Source organism: Chroicocephalus ridibundus, chromosome 15, assembly GCF_963924245.1.
Source record: "Chroicocephalus ridibundus chromosome 15, bChrRid1.1, whole genome shotgun sequence".
Classification (NCBI taxonomy): domain Eukaryota; kingdom Metazoa; phylum Chordata; class Aves; order Charadriiformes; family Laridae; genus Chroicocephalus; species Chroicocephalus ridibundus.
Genome location: NC_086298.1, coordinates 10754036 through 10776367, shown reverse-complemented (window position 1 = coordinate 10776367; position 22332 = coordinate 10754036). Strand labels below are relative to the sequence as shown.

Genomic DNA, 22332 nt, shown 5'->3' with positions numbered 1-22332 from the left:
CACCTGCATTGCCAGGTACTAAGAGACTTAATAACATTTATGAGGTCCTGGGAAAAGTGTGGTTTGGAAAGCATTCAAGGAGTGTGTGTGTGAGAGAGAAAGGAGGGGTGAGCAGTCCCCGTGGCCTTGGGGAGGACGCAGCCGGAGTGGCGTGGGGTGGGCACTGCCTGCAGCCCCCCACCTCTGGTGCAGCGGCAGGACCCTGGCAGGGTGCTGGGAGCAGGTGCCCTGCAGAGCGAGAGGGTTGTCACCGTGCTCCTACTGCCTCAAATTAACTTGGATCCGAGCCTTACAGCGGCCGTTGCTCAGAGCCCTCCTGGAGGGCTTGGTATGGGGAGGCACCTGTGCTTGGGGGTTGGTAATTGGGGGGGAGGGGGGGGATGCGATCCCTCTGCATCCCCTCTTTCCTCAGGCACCCCCGGAGAGCGGGGGCACCTGAGCAGGTCCCTGAGCTCGCCGGTGGCAGGGAGGGAGGGGGTTAACCCTCCCCCGGCTCCATCCCCTTCTCCCCCCGGTGCCGCCGCCGCGGCATCCCCCGGCCCGGCCCCGCTCCCCCTGCACCGCCGCTCCCGAGGCTGCCTTTCCCCCTCTCCCTTCCCCGTCTTTAGTTAAATTTCCCCCGCCTTAGTTGATGTCACATCCTGTTCCACAGCCATCCCCTGCTAGTAGCCAGCCCTACCAATTCCTTTCCTCTTTTTTTTTTTTTTTTTTTTTTAATCCCTGTCCTCTCCCCATCACCCCCCCCCCTCCTTTTTCAAGGCAAACTTTTGGCAATAGCAGAGATAATCATTTCGTGCTCCGTTGAATTTCTCCTCGCAAACGCCTTTCGATCAGGGGAGCCATTAAAAAAAAAAAAAAAAAAAAAAGAATTGCCAGAGAGCCAGCACGGAGAGCAGAGGAGAGAAACTGGGATCCCAATAAATATGCAAAGTGAAGGCTCTGCTAAGCAGATTTCTTGCATTGCTTCCTAGGGGTGCTGAGAGCCGCCCGGGAAATCGTTCTGATTTTTTTTTTTTTTTAAATTTCATTTTGTTGCCTTTTTTCTTTTTTTTGTTCTTTTTTTTTTTCCCCCTTTTCTCGTAATTAAAATAATAATAACAATAAAGGACTGAGGAGGCAGCGAGGCGCTCGGTGATCGGCACAGGGAGACTCGCCGGGGAGGTGATCTGTATGCAAGGTGCCTAGAACTGGGTGCGAGAGATGCAACCGGCAAGCAAGCTCCTGACCCTCTGCTTCCTCATCCTGATGGGCACAGAACTCACTCAAGTAGGTTCCTCTCTTGCTTTTCCCAGCCCCCCCACACCGCCTCCCCCCTTCTCTCCCTTTCTCCCCAACGCCATTTTCTATTAAACCTCGAGAGCACAAAAGAAAATTGGAGTAGGAAGCGGCACCTTCATCCCCCCCCCCCATCACCACCACCTCCCCGGGCATCCCTCCTCTGCTCAGCCCGCCCTGCAAAGGACCCTGCGGGCCGGGGGTGGGGGGCCGCGGAGGAGGTGGGGAGCAAGTCGGGGGGGGCTCAGGAGACCGGACCCCAGAGCCGGGCAGAGAACGGGGGTGCCCCGCCATCCCCGCGGGGTTTTGGGGGGGTCCTCACCTGCCCGCCCCGCTTGCGGGGAAAGTTGCCGTGCGGGGTCGGGGGGCGGGGGGGCAGCGGGACCCCCGCCGCCGGGCTCGGCTGGCCACGGCCGCCACCGCGGGGCTGGGGCTCGGCGAAGTTCGGGGCCGCCCGTCCCGGGTCCCCGCGGGGACCAGACGTGAGTGCGCGGTGTCTGTCCCTCCTCCTCACCCCCCACCCTTCCACACCAGCTCCTCGTGTGGGGGTAGCTTTGCTGATTTTCGGTGACATTTAAATGTCCCTTGATGTTTCCATCTGTGACAGGCTTGTGGGAGAGAGGAGCATCTTATTTATCTCCCTCTCCCCCCTCCGCCTTTTTTTTTTTTGCCCTTTTCTTTTTTTTAAACTGGATTTTAATGCTTGCAATTACTGTCCCAGCCCCTGGACCAAGTGAGTAGTGGGGCTGGGGGGAGGAGGGAGCAGGGAAGGAGGCACACAAAAGCCATCTCTTGCAAGTGGAAATAAAACTCCATTTGACTTCTTTAAGATAATTGGGGAGAGGCAGGCAGAGAGATGGTCTTTGGTTTGGTTTTTTTTCCCCAGTCATTGAGGAAAGGAAGAAAAGTAATTGCAAGAGGATGCTCTAGATTGTGGGGTTAATTGTGGTGCTGCCTGGAAGCAAAAAAAAAAAAGAAAGAAAAAGAAGCTATAAATAGGAGGGGAATGGAGGCTTCTTAGTGTAGGAGCAATTAGCAGCTGGGCTCTCATCCTGGATGCTTTATGTAGATTATTTTTTTCCTCTCTCCTGCTGACAATGCTCTCTCCTGTCACTGCCCTATTGCTGAAGTTTCAGTAGCTGAAGCCTTTGGGGCTTTGCACCCTCAGAGTATTTCTGCTGCCCCCAGGAAGAAACGGCTAAAGTAAGAGCTGCCTTAATTGCAGGGAGCCCTCCAGAGAAGGGATGAGAAGGTAGTAATTTGGGGGAGGAAGCAAAGATATCCAAGAGCTGTGTGGCTGAGGAGGGGTGGGAAGGAACCAGAGCTGCAAGTGAGTGCCCAGGAGAAGCCCATTGTGTGCGAGAGGATGCGGGGGGAGCACGCATGCGCCGCGCTGGACAAAGCCGCCAGCATCGCTGGGGAATCAGCAAAAAGGGGCTCCTCGCCACGTACCCGGCCCAGCCGAGGGCACGGCCAGCCCGGGGCCACGGCTGCATCCTGGCGAAGCAGTCTGGGGGGGCTGCCCCTTTGCCCCTCCGGCCGCCCCTCCTGCCCAGCCCCAGGGGCTGCACCCGTGGCCTGGGCACCTGGGTGGTGCCCCCCTCCCCAGAGGCAGTCACCCTCCCTTTTCGGCCTTGTCAACCCCCATCTCTCTGCATTGGTGGTGTCTTTCAAGGACAGCGAGTTACCACCTCTTGTGCCAAGGATGCCGCTCTGCCTGGCTACTTTTTCCTTTTCTCGCTGTCTTGTTTTTGTGCGAATGCCGCGCTCCCAACTTTTCACCCAACTTTCAATCGGGGTGGGGATGGGGACTCAAATCTGCTCTGACCTGTGGGGCTGAGCGCTGCGGGCTGACTTCGGCAGAGCTCCGTGCCTGCCCGCTGGTGGGAGGTCGGAAGCCCCTGCTAAAGCCCTGGCTTTGCTGAGCCGCCGTCGGCTGGGGCTAGTTTCTGGTTTGCGGTGGCTACCTGGGCTTTGCTGCCTGCAGGTAGCCGAGTCCTGCCAGGCCCCGCGCAGAGCTCTCCCACCAGCATGCCTGCTGGCTCGCTTGGCACTGCAGAGCCCTTCCAGAGTTTTAGCATCTCATTTCTGTAGCACAGCTGCCAGATGCAATCCCCAAATACGCCGTTCAGCCCAGGCACCGCCCAGCTCAGTGGCTTCCACGTTTAATTTGGTGCCGGATTCACATCTCCATCACATGCGTGGAGTCTCTCCCATCCTCTCCACAGATCCCGTGCCGGGGGGAGGAGGGATCGAGGTTCAGGGGAGAGAGGCTGCTGATTTAGGCAGCTTTCCCCGACGATGCAGAAGCTACTGCTGTCCCCTCCTCTCCCTCCCTGCAGTGACACTGGCGGGCCAGGACACCGGAAAGGAAGAAATGGGGCGAGGGGTGGCTGTTAAACGGGGCTGGATGGGGCGAGCACATGGCTGTCCTTCCAGCTGGGTGCTGGGAAAGCTCTCCTCGTGGAGGGGAGGGAGTTGTCTTCAAGGTATTGGTACTGCAGCATCCTCTGATGGTCGCCCCGGGTGGGAGGAAGGGTGCCCACGCCCGGCTGGGAGCACACGGGTGATGCACACACTGCGGGCGGCACCCCCAGGTTTGGGGGGGGCTTTGAGACCTGCCTAAGGTGGATGGTAGTTCTACCCGTGTGAAACGAGGGGAGAGCTGCCCCCACATACCCCCCCCCCCCATCCCAGTCCTTTGCAGGATCCCCTGCCTGTCCCTCGATCCCCCGCGTCCCCTCGACAGGCAGCGCCGAGGGGGGCGGCTGGAGCCCGGGGTGAGACCTGCAGGAGGCTCTGGGGTTTCTTCTAGTTGCCAAATTTGTTTTGCCCCTTGCCTGGGCTCTCCACGGGTCAGCCATCAAAGCCTGAAATGACAAATCCTTCTCCCGAGTGGAAGGGGCTGGCTGGGGGTGCGGGGGCTGGGCTTGGGGGGGGCAGAGCCGCTGCGCTGGGCACCCTGGGGTGCAGCACCCTGGCTACGGCTGCACAGGCAGCTCTGGGCAGAGGGTTCCTGGGCAAAGCACAGGGCTTTATCTCCTTGTCCTCTTCTCGGTGAGACCCGGGGCGGCTCTCCTGGTGGCCATGAAGGAGCAGAGCCAACTTACGCTCTCTAAGGATCTGCTTAGCACGTGCAGAAAGATAGTGCTGCTGGAAGGGCAGGGGATTTGGGCCACTGCAGTAAAGCCAGGGGTATGGGCAGAGGGGGTCTAGGATGCCCTCTGCTTGTCTGTCTGTCTGTCCAGCCTCTCCTTTTGTCGTGGCATATTACCAGTGAAAACCTCTTTGCATTCCTCAAAGTTTCGCAGGCGCAGAGCGGGGCAGCTGGCGCCCTGACATCCACTTACCCCGTAATCATTGAAACCACACAGGAAGAAATACCTTCCTGGAGCAGGCGGTCATTAAACGCTTAGTGTTTCTGCAAGGAGGGGGGGGGGGGGGGGGGGAAAAAGACAGAAAGAAAAAAATAAGAAAAACAATTTTGCTATTGATTTTCCTAAAAGCATGTCAGGTCCCTTTTGGGGCTATTTTCAGGGAAGGGGGGGGAGCTGCCAAGGCTGCCCTCCCCAAAGCTGCCTGTGCCCCTCTGCCCCAGCAGCGGCCGTGCTGGGTCCCCTCCATCCATGGGGAAATTCCCAGTCCCCGGTATGGTGGCCGGGCTCTTCCCTCCCCTGTCAGGGAGACACATGGAAACTAGAGTAGGATTAAGCTGCAAGTCCGCAGCCTGTAACAAGAGGCAGCTGCCTCATCTCATAAACCAATTTGTGTTTCATTTCACTAACTTCAGCTTTAACCAATAAAAAAGAAAGGTAATTTTCAGCCCTGGGTCGTATTTATTACTCAAGTTATCAGTCCTCGTAATCAGTATTAGCATCACTGTGTAAAGTAATACAAAACTAATTACTATCTGAGTGAATTAGACAGATGAAGGCTGTAGACTGCGTTGACGGTGGAAGAAACTAATTCTCGAGTTATGAGTGATAAGTGTTGGCTTTGCTCTGCTGTGATGACGCTGCGAACAAAAGGGAACAAGGCAGGGACAGGGACACCCGAGGAGTGTCCCTCTGGGGCTTGTTGCCTGTGGGTGCTTCAGCCAGGCTCTTTGGGAGAGCCGGGTGGTCAGGGAGGTGCTCAAGAGGTTGAGAGAGTCGAGCAGGTCCCCAAAAGGGGAAGATGCTCTTGGGGAAAATAAGGCACAGCCTGAGATGTGTCTTAGCACCAGCAAATCCTGACCGTGGGAGAAGAGCATCTCAAAATCCCGATGCTCCCTCTTCTGCAGACTGTAGCCGTTGCTTGCCACTGCCCTGCCGGAGCTGAGCCCAGGAGCCCTGCTCCCAGCCTCCGGACCAGCTTTTTCTCCTGGGGTTTGGCCCTGGGGAAACTTTCTCCCTGTTCAGGGCTCAGGTCCTGGCTCCCAGCCTCCCTCCCCGTCCCAGCTGGGAGGCAGACATCAAAACCAGCCAAAATGCAAAAGATCTGGAGAGATAACAGCGGGGCAATAGCAAGTGTCAGCGCTCGCTCTGTGAACGCCCAGCAGTGAGCGACCCTGGAGCGACGCCGTGTTTTCTAGCAAGCGACGCGCAGAGCGCGTTTTCGGTGTAAAGGCGCTTTCTGACTGGAGGCGTGTGACCGACCCAGGGAAATACGCCAAAAAAAATCATCACCCTTAACCAAAACATCCGAGTAACAGGAACCCACTGACATGACCGCGAAACCTGCGCCGACGTTCCCGGGCTCCGCTCTCGCCCCGAGGCTGTGGCACGTATTGGCACCCGCTGGTAGAGCACGGGTTTAATGTCAAGAGCAGCTTTAGCTAAACACAGATTTAGCCAAGTAAAGACCTGCAAAGGGGATTATTCTGTTCCAGTGAGACACAAAGAGCGTGTTCTGTCTGCTGCGGGGTGTTTCTGCTTGCTGTGCAGATAACAAAAGGAGAGGTTGTGGGGTGTTTTGTGTGTGGAAGGAGCCGTCACGCTGTCCGTAGCTGGGGGCTCACTCTCCGCAGAGCCTTGGGCTCCCGAAACGCGGCCGCTCCTGGGGCCAAGCCCAGCTCCAGGCACGGGCAGTGACCTGCAGCATCGTGTTCACTGTTTCCAATGCACTTTGGGGTCTTTAATTGGCATTTTCTTTTCTTCCTTCGCTTTGCCCGTCTGTCCATCCATACCCTCCCTGTGACGGGAGGGGAAGTTTGCTCCGCGTCGGTACAGTGCCGAGGGGACAGGGTCCAGCTTCAGGACGGAAGCTCGTGCGAGCGATGGTAGCACAGATAGCGACAAAAAACAGGCAAAAAAGCAAGGACGTTAGGAAGTCAGACCCAAAAAGCAGGGAAACCTGGTGCCATTTCGTTCTGTGGCAGTCGTGACCTGCTGAGGGACAGATGCCCCACGGCAAATGCAACAGAAGATTGTCCCACGCTCCAAAGGTGACGGGTACAAAGTGTATGTTCCCTAATGAGGGTGGACTTGCCCATGCTGCCTCCCAGGGCAGGTGGGGTGCCTCTTCTGCCTGGCACTCTTCACAGCCCCCCCGCTGCCCGCAGGCTGGTGCGGAGGGATTGTGGATACCTCCTGCCCCAAGCCCAGGCAACGGGGAGCGCGAGGGAAGGGGCTGAATGTTTGCTGAGCTGAGAGAGGGATGAGAAACATCGTCCTTCTCTCGAGAGCGGAGTCCCGGGCTCTGTCCCCCCGTAACCCTGTGGTGTCCTCCCCCCCTGCAGCCCCCCTGCCTCCACGCAGCCCACGCTCCTTCGCAAGCACAGCGGGGCAGCAGCAGGGACTCTGGCAGCCTGGTGTCGGGCAGGACTCCGGGAGGGATCCAAAGAGTCGGTGGAGGCAGAGAGTCCTCCAGAGGCCGGTCCAGAGCCCCTCCATCAACTACGGGAGGGAAAAATTGGAGAAAAGTCACTTCGTCCAAGTACCTAAGGAGGATCCCTGAAGTCGATCCTTGACCCTTGTAGGGCTCCTTTAGGCAGACCGTCACATTCTGCGTTACCACTTCCCAGCAGCAGAATTTTCCACTAAGTAGCTATTTTGGAAGACCCTGTTCTTTGCTTTTATCCATCATTCCTCTTCTTTCAGGGAGGATCCCTGAAATTTCCAGAAGGACGGCAAGTTCCTTCTGGAAAGGACAGAGCTTTCCCACAGCACATCTTGAGGGTCTCCAGTGCAGAGTCGGAAAGAGCTGGCGTCTGGGCTGTCCTGTGCACTGCAGAGCAATCCCAGTGCCCTGCCAAATTCCTAAGCCCTTCGCTCCCAAGAGAGGAGCCACCAGCCCTGGGAAGGTGCCTGGGGCACTGCCCTCCAGTGAGCAACCAGCTCGGCTGGACGCATCCTCCTCGCTGGAGCTGTTGGGTGTTAGCTGAGGTGCCTCCTGCACTTACTGAGCCAGCGTGGAGCACCAGCGAGATTCGAGGCTGTTAAAATACAGGTGTACGTATCTTAAAGCACATCCCATCCTCTCACCACGCATTAAAGAGGAGTTCTCTGACTAGGGTCTACAGACGCTGTCCCCACGAAAGCTTGGGAGCAAGAGAAACTTCAGGACCTCTTCTGTGAACCAGCCAGGAGAGGGAGACAATGACCGCCGTGTCCTGCACACACACACACACACAAACACACACACACACACAAACACACACACGAGAGTGGGTCTGTTTGAAACCTTGACCCTTGTAGGGCTCCTTTAGGCAGACCGTCACATTTTGCATTATCGCTTCCCAGCAGCGGAATTTTCCACTAAGTAGCTATTTTGGAAGTCCCTGTTCTTTGCTTTTATCCGTCGTTCCTCTTCTTTCTCTGCTCAGAATATATGCATGCAAAGAGGATCTTTTGTTCCCTAACAGTTCGTCTTTCCCTGCTTACGGCAGGAGGTGCTCGGAGAGGGCGGCTCTGCACCCCCTGATCCTGTGGGGAGGGTGGCTGCAAGCGAGCGCACCGGGACAAGAAAAACTCCGTGACATCACGAGGGGTATTTTTTCAGGGCAATGCCCTGTGACAAAAAACCCCAAAGTGATCAGGAGAAGGGTGATCTCAACCAGTTCAGAAAAAATGGTGCTGGAGAGATTTCTGCAGACGTTATGATGGAAAGTTGCTCTTTTAAGGACAGATCCTGCTTTGCTCTCGGAAGACCCATCAGAGAATGCTATCGGGTCAAAAACAGTCGTCTGAGTTCTCCTCCTTCTTCATGTCGCTAAGCATTTCTTCTCCTTTGCTCTAGCAGGAGGAAAGGCAATGTCAGGTCTCCCACATCAAGGTCACATCCCGACTGTTTTTTTGCTGTGTTTCGTTTTGTTGCCATGCTGGGCTTCCAAAAGCAGGGAAATCATTAGGGTAGGGCAGATGTTTCCATGTTTGCACGTCACCTGCTTCAGGCACTGAGATGACAGGGGTCATTTTCCTGCTTGATGCCCACGACCTGGCACAGCATGAGGTGACCGGCAGCATCTCATCGCACAGCAGCGACCGCCGCCGCTTCCCTCTGAACAGCCCTTTGCCCCTAAAAAAAAAAGGGAAATGGCGGCATTTCTGGGAGCATCTTTTTTTCCGGGTCTCAGCTTTGGGGCAGCCGAGGTGGGCACGGCTTGGCGTGGCTGTGCCACGGGCAGCCGGAGGTGCTGGGGAAGGGCGCTCTGCCTCTACGGGCTCAGGAGCATCCTGCTCCTGGCACAGGTCGTTAGCGCATCAAGCCACTGGACTTTCAGAAAAGGGATGGAAGAACAGCTGGACTTTTGTTGTCCCTGCTTTATGGAATCATGGAATTGTCTCGGTGGGAAGTGACCTTTCAGATCATTGAGTCCAATCATCAACCTAACGCTGACAAAAACCTTAACTCCCTTTATCTTACCCTGGAAAAACTGCTACTTTTGGGTATTTCGTAAACACTGGAAGCGAGAGAAAGAAAGGAAATCACCCGGATTCCTCTCTCCCCCGTTATTACACGCACGGTCCCTCTTTCAGCCGACAGGTTTTGCTCCAGGGAAGCGGAGCAGCTCTGGCTGCCCGGCCTCCCCCCACCTGCACGGACCCTCTGTGCTGGGCACCGGGAAAAGATTCCTGGGAATGGGCCCTCTCCTTAGCAGGGACTTGTGGCTGCGGCCCCTCTCTGCGCCTCGCTGGCCCCGTCTGCAGGAGCTTTAATCATCACAAAGCACTTGGAGGGCATACAAATGAAATTACCTGCGTGCACCGGTAGGAAATGAGTCTTTCTTTAGTCCGGGTGGAATCCAGAGCAAGGCAAAGGAGTGCTCGTCACCCCGCTGAATGCTATGTTAAATAATAAAGCATCTGTAGGTCTAATTCGCTCAGTATGTGTTTGGAGTAGACGAATATGAAGGATAAACTTTACTTACAAACTCAGTTTCGAGACGAACATTAAGGTGATTTAAGCGCAGCACTCAGGTGTTTTATACGGTATGAAATCAGATAAGCAATCAGGGGCCGGGCTGCTACAGTGCTGAGCACAGCAGAAGCACCTGTTAGAGCAGAGCAGGCTGAACTGGAGCAGAACGGGGAGCAGGGATTTATTCTCAAAGACGGAAGCCATCCGAGGCTTTTGCCTAACAAACCTGTTCCTACGACCGCAGCCTGAAACGCCTCCCCAGGCACGACACCGCACGGCCTGGCAGCGGTCTTGCCACGGGGAGGATGCTCCGGATGCTCCGTGCCTGGGCTGGGTGAGGCTGATTTCGTGCGGGGGAACGGTTAATCTGCGTCGGGAGCCCTAAGCAGGACAGCGATTCAGAGGGCAGGAGTGTTTTCGTATTGATTTCAGCAGCAGATTGAGCTGTCACCTGGCTGACTTACCCGCCTTAGAGCCGGTCTGGCCCGAGCGGGGGCAAAGGGCAGGGGTGACACGGTCTGAGGGTGCCGGGAAGCGAGGGAAGGGATGGCATTTCAGGGAAGGGATGGCATTTCAGCTGCTGCAGCCTGCGACACGCACCAGCCGCTGCCTCCCAGCGCCTGATTCTGCCTCCGCGTTGTCGGAGGGACAGGATCCGAGCTGGCACCAGCGCTCCTACTCTAACTCATCTCTTTTTCTCCACCTGGTGGACTCGCTAAATGTGCTTTTATTTCAGCGCGTTACAGAAACTCCCCAGCGCTCCCTGCAGAAACAGCTCCCCGCGGCTGTCATCCATCTCTGCTCCCTTTGCCCAAACCAGCAGTGCTGGGGTGCGCTGGGATGATCCCACGCCAGGGTCCCCAGCTAGGGGGCAAGGTCCCGTTAAGGTGGGACAGGTCGGCTCGGCAGGAATTGCATTTCAGGGCACAGCTCCCTGCCTCCCTGGCTGGGATTTGCTCTGCACACTTGCTCCCCACACCATCCTGGATGCTGCAGGGCAAGGAAGAGCGGGTCAAGCCTTTGGGGAGCCCTCAGCCCCTCTCAGCTCTAGCCCAGCCAGCGCCTGGGGAGGGGACCGTGAGACCCGCCACCCCAAGGAGCCAGGCCATGGGAAGAGCAGCTCTGGAGGTGGCAGGTTTGCGGCCAGGCTGATCAGAATCCAGTGGGAATGTGGTGGCTCCCACGGGGCCAGTCAGGCTGGGGGTGGTAGGGCCACGGAACAGACGGGGTCTCCTGCAGCAGGGCCACGGTGGCCGCTCCAACATGCTGAGTGCTATGCCAGCAGAGTGAGGGGTGTCACTCCTATTTAATTTCATAATTTGCCTTGCACGAGGTGTTTAAAGGTTCACTTAGGGAACGATGTGCAAGGAACTGCAGGTCTCTGTTGGTCAGACACTTTGGTTTGGAAGTCAGCAGGACTGTTCTGCAAACGCCTTCAGGAAAACGGAGTTGTGCACAAGCTCCATCTCGCTGCAGACTCTGTGCCAGGCCCGTTCAGACGCGCCGTGCGCTGTTTGCAGCGTGATGGTCCCTGGGCTTCCTCAGCGGGGTTTGCCTCACCAGCCACAGAAAGCCAAGAGTTTTTCTTGGAACTCTGGGCTGGGATGCTCCGGCAGCGTCTGATGGTGCCCCATCCCTCTTGCCCATGCAGCCCTTCCCGCTGGGAATGCGGCGAGGGCAGGGCTGCCGACTCCAGGGCAGAGTTTTGGGGCATTTCGGTTTAACGCGAGTGCGTTGCGTCCCTCGTGCTGATGGAGTGCCGTGAGGGGCGGGGAGCTGTGGGGCTGTAGGGGATGCGCCCTGGTGACCGACAGCCCGGGGAGGCCACGGGTTTGGGGACCGCCAGGTGACAGCGTCCCGCACCCCGCGCGGAAGCGGTGCAGCCCCCGGGTGTGCTGCCCCCGGCAGCCGGCAGGGGGAGCCCCGGGGCCGCGCCGCAGCGGGGCCGCGCCGCAGCGGGGGGAGCCGCCCCCCGTCCCCCCCCCGCCCCTCGCCGACGCTCCTCTGCTCCCTCCCCAAATCTTTGCCGCCTCCTCCCCAATTCCTTTCCGCTCTCCCCAAATCCTTTCCCCACCACCACCAGATTTTTTCCGTCCCCTCAAGTCTTTTTCCCCGTTCCCCAGTCTCCCCCCCCTCCCTTTCCCAAATCTTTTCCCTTTTCCCCTCTCCCCAAATCTTCCTCTCCCTTCCCCAAACCTTTCCGCCTCTCCTCAAATCTCTCCCCCTCTCCCTAATTCTTTCCCCCTCTCCCCAAATCTTTTCTCCCCAAATCTTTTCCCTCTCCCCAAATCTTTCTCTCCCTTCCCCAAACCTTTCCGCCTCTCCTCAGATCTCTCCCTCCCCCTCTCCCCAATTCTTTCCCCCTCTCCCCACATCTTTTCTCCCCAAATATTTCCCCTCTCCCCCAAATCTTTTCTCCTGAAATCTTTTCTCCCCTCCTTCCCTCCGCTCCCGCGTCCCCAAATCTCCCACCACCACCAGAAAAAAAAAAAAAAAAAAAAAATTATTTCCCTCCCCAACAATCTCTCCTCCCCTCCGCTCCCCCCTCCCCTCCCCTCCCCAAACCCCCTCCTTCTCCTTCTCCCTCTGCCCCCACCCGCAGTCGCTCCGGCTGGCTGGGCGCTCACGCCCCCCCCTCCCCGCCCCTCCCTCCCTCCCTCCGCCCGCCCCGGTCCCGTCCCGCCTCCCGCAGCCGCTCGTTCCGCTCCGCTCCGGCTGGGGCGCGCCCGGCGGCGGGCACAGGGAGGAGGCAACCCCGCTCCGGTACCACCGGCTCCGGTAGAGGCACCGGTCGCACCATCGCCAGCGCCGGGCAGGGCCGCGGCGGGGCGGCGGGGGACGATGGGCCGGCGGCGAGCGGCGGCGGCGGCGGCCGGGCGGCTGGCGCAGCCCGTCCCCAGCGGCATGGAGCCCGGCGCCGGTGCAGAATGAAGGGTGCCTGGCGCCCCCCCCCGCAGACATGTCTGTGCCTTTACTCAAGATTGGAGTCGTCCTCAGCACCATGGCCATGATCACCAACTGGATGTCGCAGACGCTGCCCTCCCTCGTGGGGCTCAACACCACCAAACTCACGGCGGCCACGGGCGGCACCTTGGACCGCAGCACGGGAGTAAGTGCGGGGGGCGGCGGGCAGGGGATGGGGGGGGGCTGCCTGGAGCGTCTCTGCCTCCCGGGGCGCCTGCGCCCCGCTCCCCCCCATCCCCACCCCCGGCCGCCCGCTCCCTCCTCGCCTGGGTGTCCCCCGGGCTGCCGAAATCCCTCCTTGCTCGGGTGTCCCCCCCGCCCCGCACCCCCGGGACTTCCAGGGTCGTCTGGCTCTCCCTCCCACCGGCAGGCCTTGCGGGAGCCCCCCCGGGTGCAGAGAGCAGCACCCCGGGGGGAGGCAGGGCCGCCGCCCCTCGGGGTGATGGAGGGGGGAGCATCTCTTGCAAAGTGCCCCCCAGGAGCGGGGTCGGGGCGCTGCGGGGCCGGGGTGGGGGGGGGTTGGTAGGGGACGGGGGAGTGGGGTGGCCGTGCGGGGAGCGCCGCTCCTCTCCTGCGCTCGGGTTTAGCCATCACTAGCCCCGGGCTGGGGGGCGACCCGGGTGCCCCCCGCCCCCCCCCCCCCCGTGCCTTCAGGCAAAGGGTTTGCAAAGTTTCCTTCGTCGCCGCTTTGGTGTCGCTGGGCGAAGCCGCTTGGGACAGCAGGTCCCGCAAGATCTCGTTCGCCTCCCTTGGCTTTAATCAATAGTCGTTAATGGGATGGAAAATGCAGGGGAGAAGTTGCGGTGTTTGTGGTGGTGCCGTATGTCTCCTGTCCCCGTTTCGCTGGAGGGCTGGTACGGTGCCTGGTCTTGCCACTTTGGAAATGGCTGAGAAATCCAATCCTTCCGTCTGTCTCCCCTTAGCAGGGAAAAACGGGCACCTTTCGCCTCCAGGCTGCATGCTTGTGCCTTGGAAAAGAGCTAACGTGTTACAGCTCTGCTCTTTCAAGACGAGTGGTTCGGGTAGTGATTCTGCTGATTGTGAATGAAGCTGGGAATTTTTATTTTTTTTCTGGGGATTATGAGACCCGTTTATTATTTTTTTTTCTCCAGTTGTTTTAGATAGAGAATCAAATTTTTTGCCGGTCTGCCTAGCCGTCGCTCTCAGTGTGTGTGTCTGGCAACATGGGTGTTTGCAAGGTTATTTGTAATACATTGCAATAGTAGAAAGAACGTTTCCCTTCCAGTTGGCAAAACGGTGGTACCATCAAAGTAACCAGAGGCCAAATTGTGATTAAATAATGTATTTTGCAAAGTACTGTGAGATCAAAGGAAAATTAAGATCAGAGAGGTTTGGAGAGCAGAAGGGGCAGGCGGGGGGCTGGGGACCGTGCTGTGTTTGGGGCTGGGCTCCCTTTCTGCAGTGTGTCCTGGCAGCTCAGACGGGGGCACGGATCACACCCTCCGGATCGCATCCCTTCTCTGCTGGCATGCTCCGCAGGGCATGGCACCGGGCTTCCCCTGCCCAGGACCCGCAGAAGGTTTGGAGGGAGATGGTTGTCTGGTGAACCTCCCCATCCCCAGGAGAGTCTGGCAGAGGAGGGGGGAAACCTAACTCCCGGTGTCCGTTTACTGAGGGGAGCCGATTTTCCTGCTGCCGGATCCGGGAGAGCTCTGCAGAGACACATTGATCGCTGCTCAGCCCTCAGCCAGGACACCGTATCCTCACTGGTGGCTCGGGCACATCCTTCTCACGCTGTCAAAGAGAAGCCAAGTGCTTTGTAAGGACGGCGGGGCAGCGGGTTCCCCACCCCGATGCGCTCGGTGCCTTACAGCACGCTCCAGCCCTCGCTGCTTCGTGGCTTTCCTCGGGTCCGTGCATTCCCGTTCGCGTTGCCTTCTTGCTCCAGCTCTTGCTCTCCTTTTCAGACCCTTCTTTTATTTGTCCCCGATCCATATTTTTGCATTACAAGTGCATTTTGCCAGCTGGGCCTGTCGGAGGAGCCTCCCTCCGCTGCCAGCACAGCTCCAGTATCTGCCACATCCATCCTGCTCCCTCCACTCAGCCCCCTTCCCCTCCCGCCCCCCTGCCAGGCCTCCCCCCGTTTACTTAACCCTTCTTTCCCTGTGTTAATTAGGTGTTGCCTACCAACCCAGAGGAAAGCTGGCAGGTCTACAGCTCTGCCCAAGATAGCGAGGGACGTTGTATATGCACAGTGGTGGCACCTCAACAGACGATGTGCTCGCGTGATGCCAGGACAAAGCAGCTGAGACAACTATTAGAAAAGGTAACGGATGACCCCTTCTGGGCAAGGTGGTTTGGTTTGGCGTGACACGGGGGGCAAAAACTCGAGTGAGCTGGGCTGAGCCTTGGTTTCCAGGGAAGAGGGATCCCTTGGCCATCCCTCCCGCGCCGTAGCTGTCCCCATGCCTGTAGTGGGGAATAATCAGATGCAGTCGGGAGGATAAATCTCTTGGGTGTTTCTGAGGCACGGAGGAAAAGAGACCGTGGCCTAAGGCCAGGTTAAAACTGCTGAGATCAGAGCAAAAATATTGAACCACATTGCTTAAAAAAAAAAAAAAAAAGTCATTTACTCATTTTTTTTTTTCATTACGTTAACACAAGCGGTTTCAAAGGATGAGCCTCAACAAGATGAGAGAAGATAGAATTAAAAACCCAAAGCCCATGCATTCCTAGCCAAGCTGATATTAAAAAGGTCGAGTAAAACAGTACAAGCTGTCAACATCAAATAGCACGGAAATGACAGGTAGTGGTTTTCCTTCTAATGTTGACATCCACTTGATTACTTTTTAATAGTCTGCTGTCCAAAGAGATCAAAGAATCTCATTAGGGAAACGTTCCTGATAACAAGAAATTTTCCAGATAATGGATTTCATTGAAGAAAAGCTGTTTCATGTGAAATGGTGCTCTTCTCTTTAAAATAGAAGTGGACTCCAGTGCTGGATATGTAATTATCCCTCATGCCCTAATGCTGTGTTGGCATGTGCTGTGCATGACAAAATAATTTTTATCCCACTGCTTTCGGGAAGTTGATGTATTAGTTACTCGTAATAATATTAAACCTACGCTTAACTGATTCTCTTATGTGATAAGGACAATGAAGTGAGGCAGGGAACATTTGGCCCTAAAACGCTTCTTTGGTATGTCAGAGGCTTCTAAAAATAATCCCACTCAAGCTTTTATTTCTCTAAGCAGTAACAGCAATCGGTCCAACAGCGCATTTGCCTAAGAGGCGGCGTGCGTTATATTAGCAGCTGACACGGGCGTCCGAGAGCCGTCGTGTTCCCAGAACTGCTCACACGCATTAAACAAGCAGGATTTGACCCGATGCCCTCTGCTAATGGACGGGCGAGTTGGGCGTACGCGACCTGGGATAACGTCGGCTCCCGAGCGGAGGGCGTAAGCGCTCAGTGGTTTTTCCCTTATGCAGCTCCCTGGCTGCCAATGAATAGAGTGAGGGAGGAGCGGTATTTCAAGGCATGTGTTCTGGGGATATGTTACCTGCCTGCTAATCTGTCTGCATCTCACTCCTACGCTAACCTATATGAAAACCCCAAAATAAAGAATAGGCTCTTAGTGCCAGACATCTGATGTTGACGAAGGCTGAAATGATAATCCCTATAGGAAAACGCGACTGCGGGGAAGAGCTTCCAGCTTCCCAGGAAGGATTTCAAACCTGCTAACTCCTTCCCTCATCTGACACTTTAACTCTAGCTTTGCGATGGGGAAACTCACATCTCCTCATTTCTCTCTGCCGGCAGATGAAGAGGCGTAAATGTGTCAAAGAGGTAATTATGTTTGGAGTTTCAAAGGAGGACACCTGGCAGTCACCTATGGAAATAATAAGGCGTTGCTTTTACGGGCAAGAAATGAGCTGCATTTGTGCGCGTGTAGGCAAACCCATTACAGCATCTTCTGCGCTAATCTCTGCACAGAGGCTTCAGCAGCAGAATGTACTTGGAGCTTCAAAGCTGCCAAGACCCCATCTACCCTCAGCGCAGGGGCACAGGCATATGCAGAGAAACTGCGGTTCATGCTGCTCGCGAGTGAATCCTGGGCACCCCGTCGGCTTAAAGAGCAGGCGCTCGGTGAGGTGAGGTGAGCCAGGTCTGCTCGCCACCGCACAAACTGTTCAGCCTGTGTTTTGCCACCGAGGTGTCTGAGCTCATCTTTGGCTGGAGTACACGGAGTCCTTCCAGCCTTGTACGTGTCAGGTGCTGAGTCCAGATCTTGGGCTGAATCCAAACCAAGACATCACCTAAATCCTGTTCATAAACAGATTATGTTTTATCTTCAAACGGCTTTTTTTTTTTTTCTTTTGGCCCTGTTATCTGGGAGGACTTCCTCCTCTGATGGTTAAACCATTTTTGGTTTCCTGCCAATTCTTATTCTTTGCCAGCACTGATTTCCAGATTAAACAGTTCTTTCTGTTCTTTTGATATTCACTCCAAGGTGGATGTAGGGAGGACAGTGACATCTCTTCTCAGCCTTCACTTTGCTTCCTACAGACCTTACAAGATGAACTTCTCATGTCCTGGTCCATCACCTGAGTCCATCTCTCTGCTAATTCTTCCTGTAGACCACGAAAATCTCCCTCAAGGTGCCCCATTGCTCCGCCAGTTTGTCCGGCTACCCAAAGCTGAAGCTTCATCCCAGTTCAAACCCCAGAGATGATCTTAGAGCAGCCCTTTCGAGCTGGCGTGAAAGGCTGATCCACAGGGAAGCTTGAGCAGGGTTTAAACCATGGCTTTGGCCATATCTGTCTCCATTGGTCATCAGGCCAATATTGACACTCCGTTACTCTGGTTTAATTCTGAAACAACTCGCTGTCAAACAAGTTGACAAGAACAGCACTGGAAGTTTCGTTTGTATCAGTTTTCTATTTCAAATGCTAAAATTAACTCTTCTCCCCAAGACAATCGCAGGTATCTCGCTCCCATTAGCTTGATGGAAAATGAGGTTTCGTGTTGAGGGTGCGTGCTCCGCCAACGGAGGCAAAAAGCATTTCAGCTGATGTTTGAGGATAGCGGTTAATGGATGAAGCTGAGGGAATTTGAGAGACAGTATCCTTGGGTCTCGGTTCATTAGAGCACTTATGTACATGCTTAAGTTTAAGCTATGAACAGTCTCATTGAAGTCTAATCATGTGCCAAAGTACTTTGCTGGATCAAGGGCTTAATATGCTAATGAAGGAAAACAAGTAGATCTTCAGCTGATGAAGCGCACAGAGATCGGGAATGATGGAGACTGACTTTTTACAAGTCTGGCCAGGATCTTTGCCTGGTTGAAAACAATATGGGCAACGAATAGCGAGAGTCTGGACTTGTAAAACAGATTCCCCAGAATAGCACAGCAGCTAATTTTAGGCATCTCGGTTTAGAGCCATGTGAGGAGGCTGTTTGCCTCTGCAGTCAGGGGAGAGGCAGACTCCTCCAGCCGTGATTCAGAGCAGAAGCCGGAGCGAGATGCTCCGATTCATTTCCTAGCGGAGTCTGGCTCTCCCTCCCCATCATCCAAGAGGCAGCGTAAGGAGCCCCCCATAGCCTCCCGTGGCCCCTGCAGTGTCACACACCAGCACATCATTACAGAAACGCTTTTTTTCTGATTACTCACAGCTTGGCCTTTAACTGGGGGTAGGCATTAGTGGAAAAAATGAGATCAATTTTGTACGATCCCTACAAGTCGTTCCTGTTCCCACCCATGGGAACAACTCTGCTGTGTAGATACACCTTGACTCAAAGGAGGATAGACTGGATTACCAGAATAAAAAATATCTGCAGACCAGTCAGGCTTGCCTAAGTCTTCCCTTCGCCTGCCTCAGGGTGGAGAGAGGTCTTCAAACTCCTCCACGTCCAGCCCAGGTAAATCGGCACCCAATTGCGTCCGCTGGGAGCTCAGGTACCCCGAGGGAGGCACGGCTAAACGGGCTGAGCTCAGGTTTGCTCTTTTCAAACCAAGAGGGTCTTGTTCTGCCCGTCCCTGCTCCTCACACCTCGCTGAGCAGGTCCTTGGTGGCTCTCAGGATGGGTGCTGGTTCATCTCTGAGGGGTCTGTTGGGCCTCGGAGACTGAAAATAGCTTCACCTCTGCTGAGGGAGACCATTAGACCCCCGGAGCAGTTGTCCTGCTTGTAGAAAATGTCTCCTCGCTGTTGGCCTTTGAAATATAGGTTGTCCATACATTTTTAATAGTTCCCCGTAATAGTTTTCTTGTCGTCATGCATGAGCAATGGGCATTTTGATCCCTTCAGTGATGCAGACGCCAAAGTTGGCATTTGACCTAGGCTGGTTTCAGCAAGTAGCCTCCGAGACCTGGCTGCGTGCAGGTGTCCCGCCGTCCCCTCGCGCTGTCACTCCAGGTAAGTCGCGGCAGCCCAGCGTGATTTGCTGGAGGCAATAGTGCACTTGCACCCATCTCCTTCCATCTCAGCCCTGGCTTTGGCGAGGACGGAGACGGGAGGGGATGTGGCAGCACGGGCTCTGGGAAGTGTCTCGGAGCGGATCCGCAGAGACGGTGCTGGCTCACATTTGGGTTTTGCTCAGACGCCCACAGATGAGGAGCCTTGGACCGGGATGCCTGTAGCTGGGGCCCTGACGCAGCAGCGCGCTTGGGTGCCTGATTCATTTTAAACACAGGCGTCATCCCTACCGGTGCCGGCGGTCGCCTTGCCGTGGCAGGAGCGCCAGCCGTGGGCTGAGCCCCGTAATGCACGAACCGCGCGACAAACACCACCGTCCCTGACGCAAAGACTTCAAATTACGCCCGTTGCTTTCTGCTGAATAGGTGCTTGGGTGCCTGCCCAAATCAGAGCTCTGAAAAATGGGAGAAGGGAATATCTTAATAAATCAGATGGCAGCCAGCCTTCAAAATCAGGTCAGCCTAGCTATGGCTTCCCTCCTCTCCTCACACCTTCAGCGCAAGCGGCTCTTTTTTCTCACCGCGAGCCCAGCCAACCTTCTTGCATCATTCCTTTGGCTGGGCCAGATGGGTGCTGCCCGGGGGGGCCGCGGGGATGCGGCGCCGCTCGGCGAGAAAAGATGCCGACACGGCGCAAACGCCCCAGCGGGCAGGGACGGGAGGGGACCAGGACAGGCAGGTCTCGGGGCCCCCCTGCGGCGCTTCCCAGCTCCAGGCTGCCCTCACCTGCAGCTGGGTTTGTTGTGGCAGCTGCTGTATAAACAGTCGGGCTGTTGGGATAATGAAGTTTTTACTAGCTGGGAGTAAAGTTTGCACTCAGGCAATCAGTAAGTGTCACTTGCGTGCATGAGGAGATGCTAATGTGCACCTCAGCAGAAGCGTTCCTCGCAGTCAGATGTGCTTCTGCTCCACCAAGAGCCTCTCCTCGCCTGATGGCAGGTGCCGTCCCAGCCTCTCAGAGAGGCCGCGGAGGGTGACGCATTTTCACCTTGACTACGACCCTTATTTGCATGCGTGATGGTTAAATTATCCTCTGCAGCGCGGCAGAATAAATGTTTATGAAACCAGGTTGCTGGTTTAGAGCATGGGGGTCGTAGTGCTGTCGATTAACCGGTAAATAATGCATGGGGTGATCACCCTTTAGCTTTGCTGGGCGTGTCGGACAAGGTCCGCCTCCGGCGCTGGGATGCGAGCGGGGCTGCCTTGCTGCTGGGGAGGCACCTCCTTAATGAGCCCCTTCTCCTTTGGCAGGTGCAAAACATGTCCCAGTCGATAGAGGTGTTGGACAGGCGGACTCAGAGAGACCTACAGTACGTTGAGAAGATGGAAAACCAGATGAGGGGACTGGAGTCAAAATTTAAGCAAGTGGAAGAAAGCCACAAGCAGCACCTGGCGAGGCAGTTTAAGGTAAGTCTGCTCTCCAAAACGCTAACGAAGCCCTGGCCGGGGATTCCGCGGGGTTCGCACGGGACGGTGGCCCCGGTCACACATAGCCGTTGGTCCGGTCGTACTCCCACCCGTGCAGCTCCCTCCTGTCCCGAGCACGGCCAGATCCGGGTTGCGGCATCGCGTCCTCGGCCGCAGTACATTTTTCTATAGGCTAAAAGCACAAATCTCCGCGATCCCGTACCCACGAACCGCCTGGGTGCCCCAAACAGGGGGCACGGGATTGCTCCGTGAGAGGGGAGACCCCGGGGCAGCTGAGGTCAGGGCTACCCAAATTTCCCTCCAGGCCAGGCCAGTTCCCACGCCGTGCCCGGGACCCCATTTTTTTTCTTGGGAAGAGCCAGGAAGGAGCCGGGGCTCCATTCCCATTTCTGCAGCGCGTGGCGAACCGCAATGGGCTGTCACCAAACCACTGCCCTCCTTGGGCTGGTTGTAGCAACAGGGCAATCCATCAAACAAATTAATTCCGTCCCCCCTCCCAAAAAAAAAAAACCAAACCCAAAAATACTCTTGCAGCCGTCCTCGGGCTGGCAGACTGCACATCTCAAGGATGTGCAAACGTCCAATTTTGAAATAACGGTGTTGGCAGCAGAGCCAGCACCTTCTGATGGGTTATTTCTGTGTTGTCCCGGTGTCGCGCAAACGAGAAGTAAAGCTGTCAGCCTTTTAAACGGGGCTGTCGTGGCGAGCAATGGTCAAACTTTCAAGAACACGACGGAGAACAAAGGAAATTGCCAAAAAGAGGCTGTCGGCAATATTTGGAATCTTAAATTTTAGTAATGCTTTGGATTAATAGACGTGAAAAACAAATTGAGAAGATTTCTAGTGAAATCTGGGGACGTTTCTGATCAGCCCCCCAGCCGATTCCCATCCTCATTCTCAGGCAGCTTCCCAGCTGGCTGGTGTTTTAAAGCAGAATCTTTTCATTGATAAATTAAATGCTGAAATACCAAAGTAGCATCATGAAAAGCTGGGAAGAAGGTTCTCAAAACTTTTCCCCGACTCCACCTCCTCCACTCCCTATCTCCGGTTACCGCAGGACCCTAAATTTTAGATCCGCGGGCTGGATGTAAGGATCATCTGATCATCTTTCTGATTTAAGCGTTTCTTTTTTTTTTTTCTTTTTTTCCTTTTCCTTTTCTTTTTTTTTTTTTTTTTTTTTTTTTGTCCCCCCTCCATTCCGATGAGTCTAATCCTCCCCATTGCCTGCCAGGGCGCCTGCACCGGGAAGTGCAAGTAAATAAGGAAATAAATATATTTCCCCACATTTAAAAAAAAAAAAAAAAAAAAAGGGCAGGAGGGAAAAAAGAGGGAAAGCCTCTTGAGTTAAATAGGAGGGGATGGGAAGGAAAGAAACGAGGCTGAGGACCAATTTGTGATCCCGGTCGCCCCCGGGACAGTGGGATGTCGCAGCCCTGAGCGCTGGGAGCTCGGCCACTGTGCAGTAGCTTTCGCAGCACCAGGTTTACCGTGTACACTAACATGCTTCATTAACGGGTAGGTGCATGCATATTTATGTCTGCTCATTAACTGCTGGAGCAAAGCATCTTCAACAAAATGCTGCGTACCGTGCCTTTAAACGAGGCCTTCAGTTAATTTATGGGGGGGAAAGAAAAAAAAAAAAAAAAAGTCTTCGTTTCCGCAAAATAAATTTGATAATGACTTTGATTTTTATGTTCTTTATAGCATGGCTAAAAACAGTAAGGGATTTTTGTCTAATTTGCTGCCAAAGCACCATTTTAAATAACAGCCACAGCATTTTGTTTCTGCTAATGCCAGCATTAAAATGTGAGTGGTTTGGAGCTCTTGTGTTGGTTTTTTGTTTTTTTTTCTTTTTAGTTCCGTAAGAGTATTTGTCTATGAATGGCTA

General features: G+C 55.3%; 1 protein-coding gene across 2 annotated transcripts in view; it reads left to right on the top strand.

The window, feature by feature from the left end:
- The first annotated feature begins 751 nt into the window (after positions 1-751).
- The window catches only part of OLFM1 (olfactomedin 1), a 35076-nt gene continuing 13495 nt past the window's right edge, over positions 752-22332 (top strand). The window contains exons 1-3 of one of the 2 annotated variants that reach the window (XM_063353470.1): positions 752-1266; positions 14717-14866; positions 20268-20423. In XM_063353470.1, coding sequence (XP_063209540.1) covers positions 1201-1266; positions 14717-14866; positions 20268-20423 — 372 coding nt within the window. In that variant the 5' untranslated portion in view covers positions 752-1200. Of the gene's footprint in view, positions 1267-12271; positions 12725-14716; positions 14867-20267; positions 20424-22332 lie in introns of those variants that run through there. The other variant, XM_063353469.1, reaches the window with a different exon arrangement.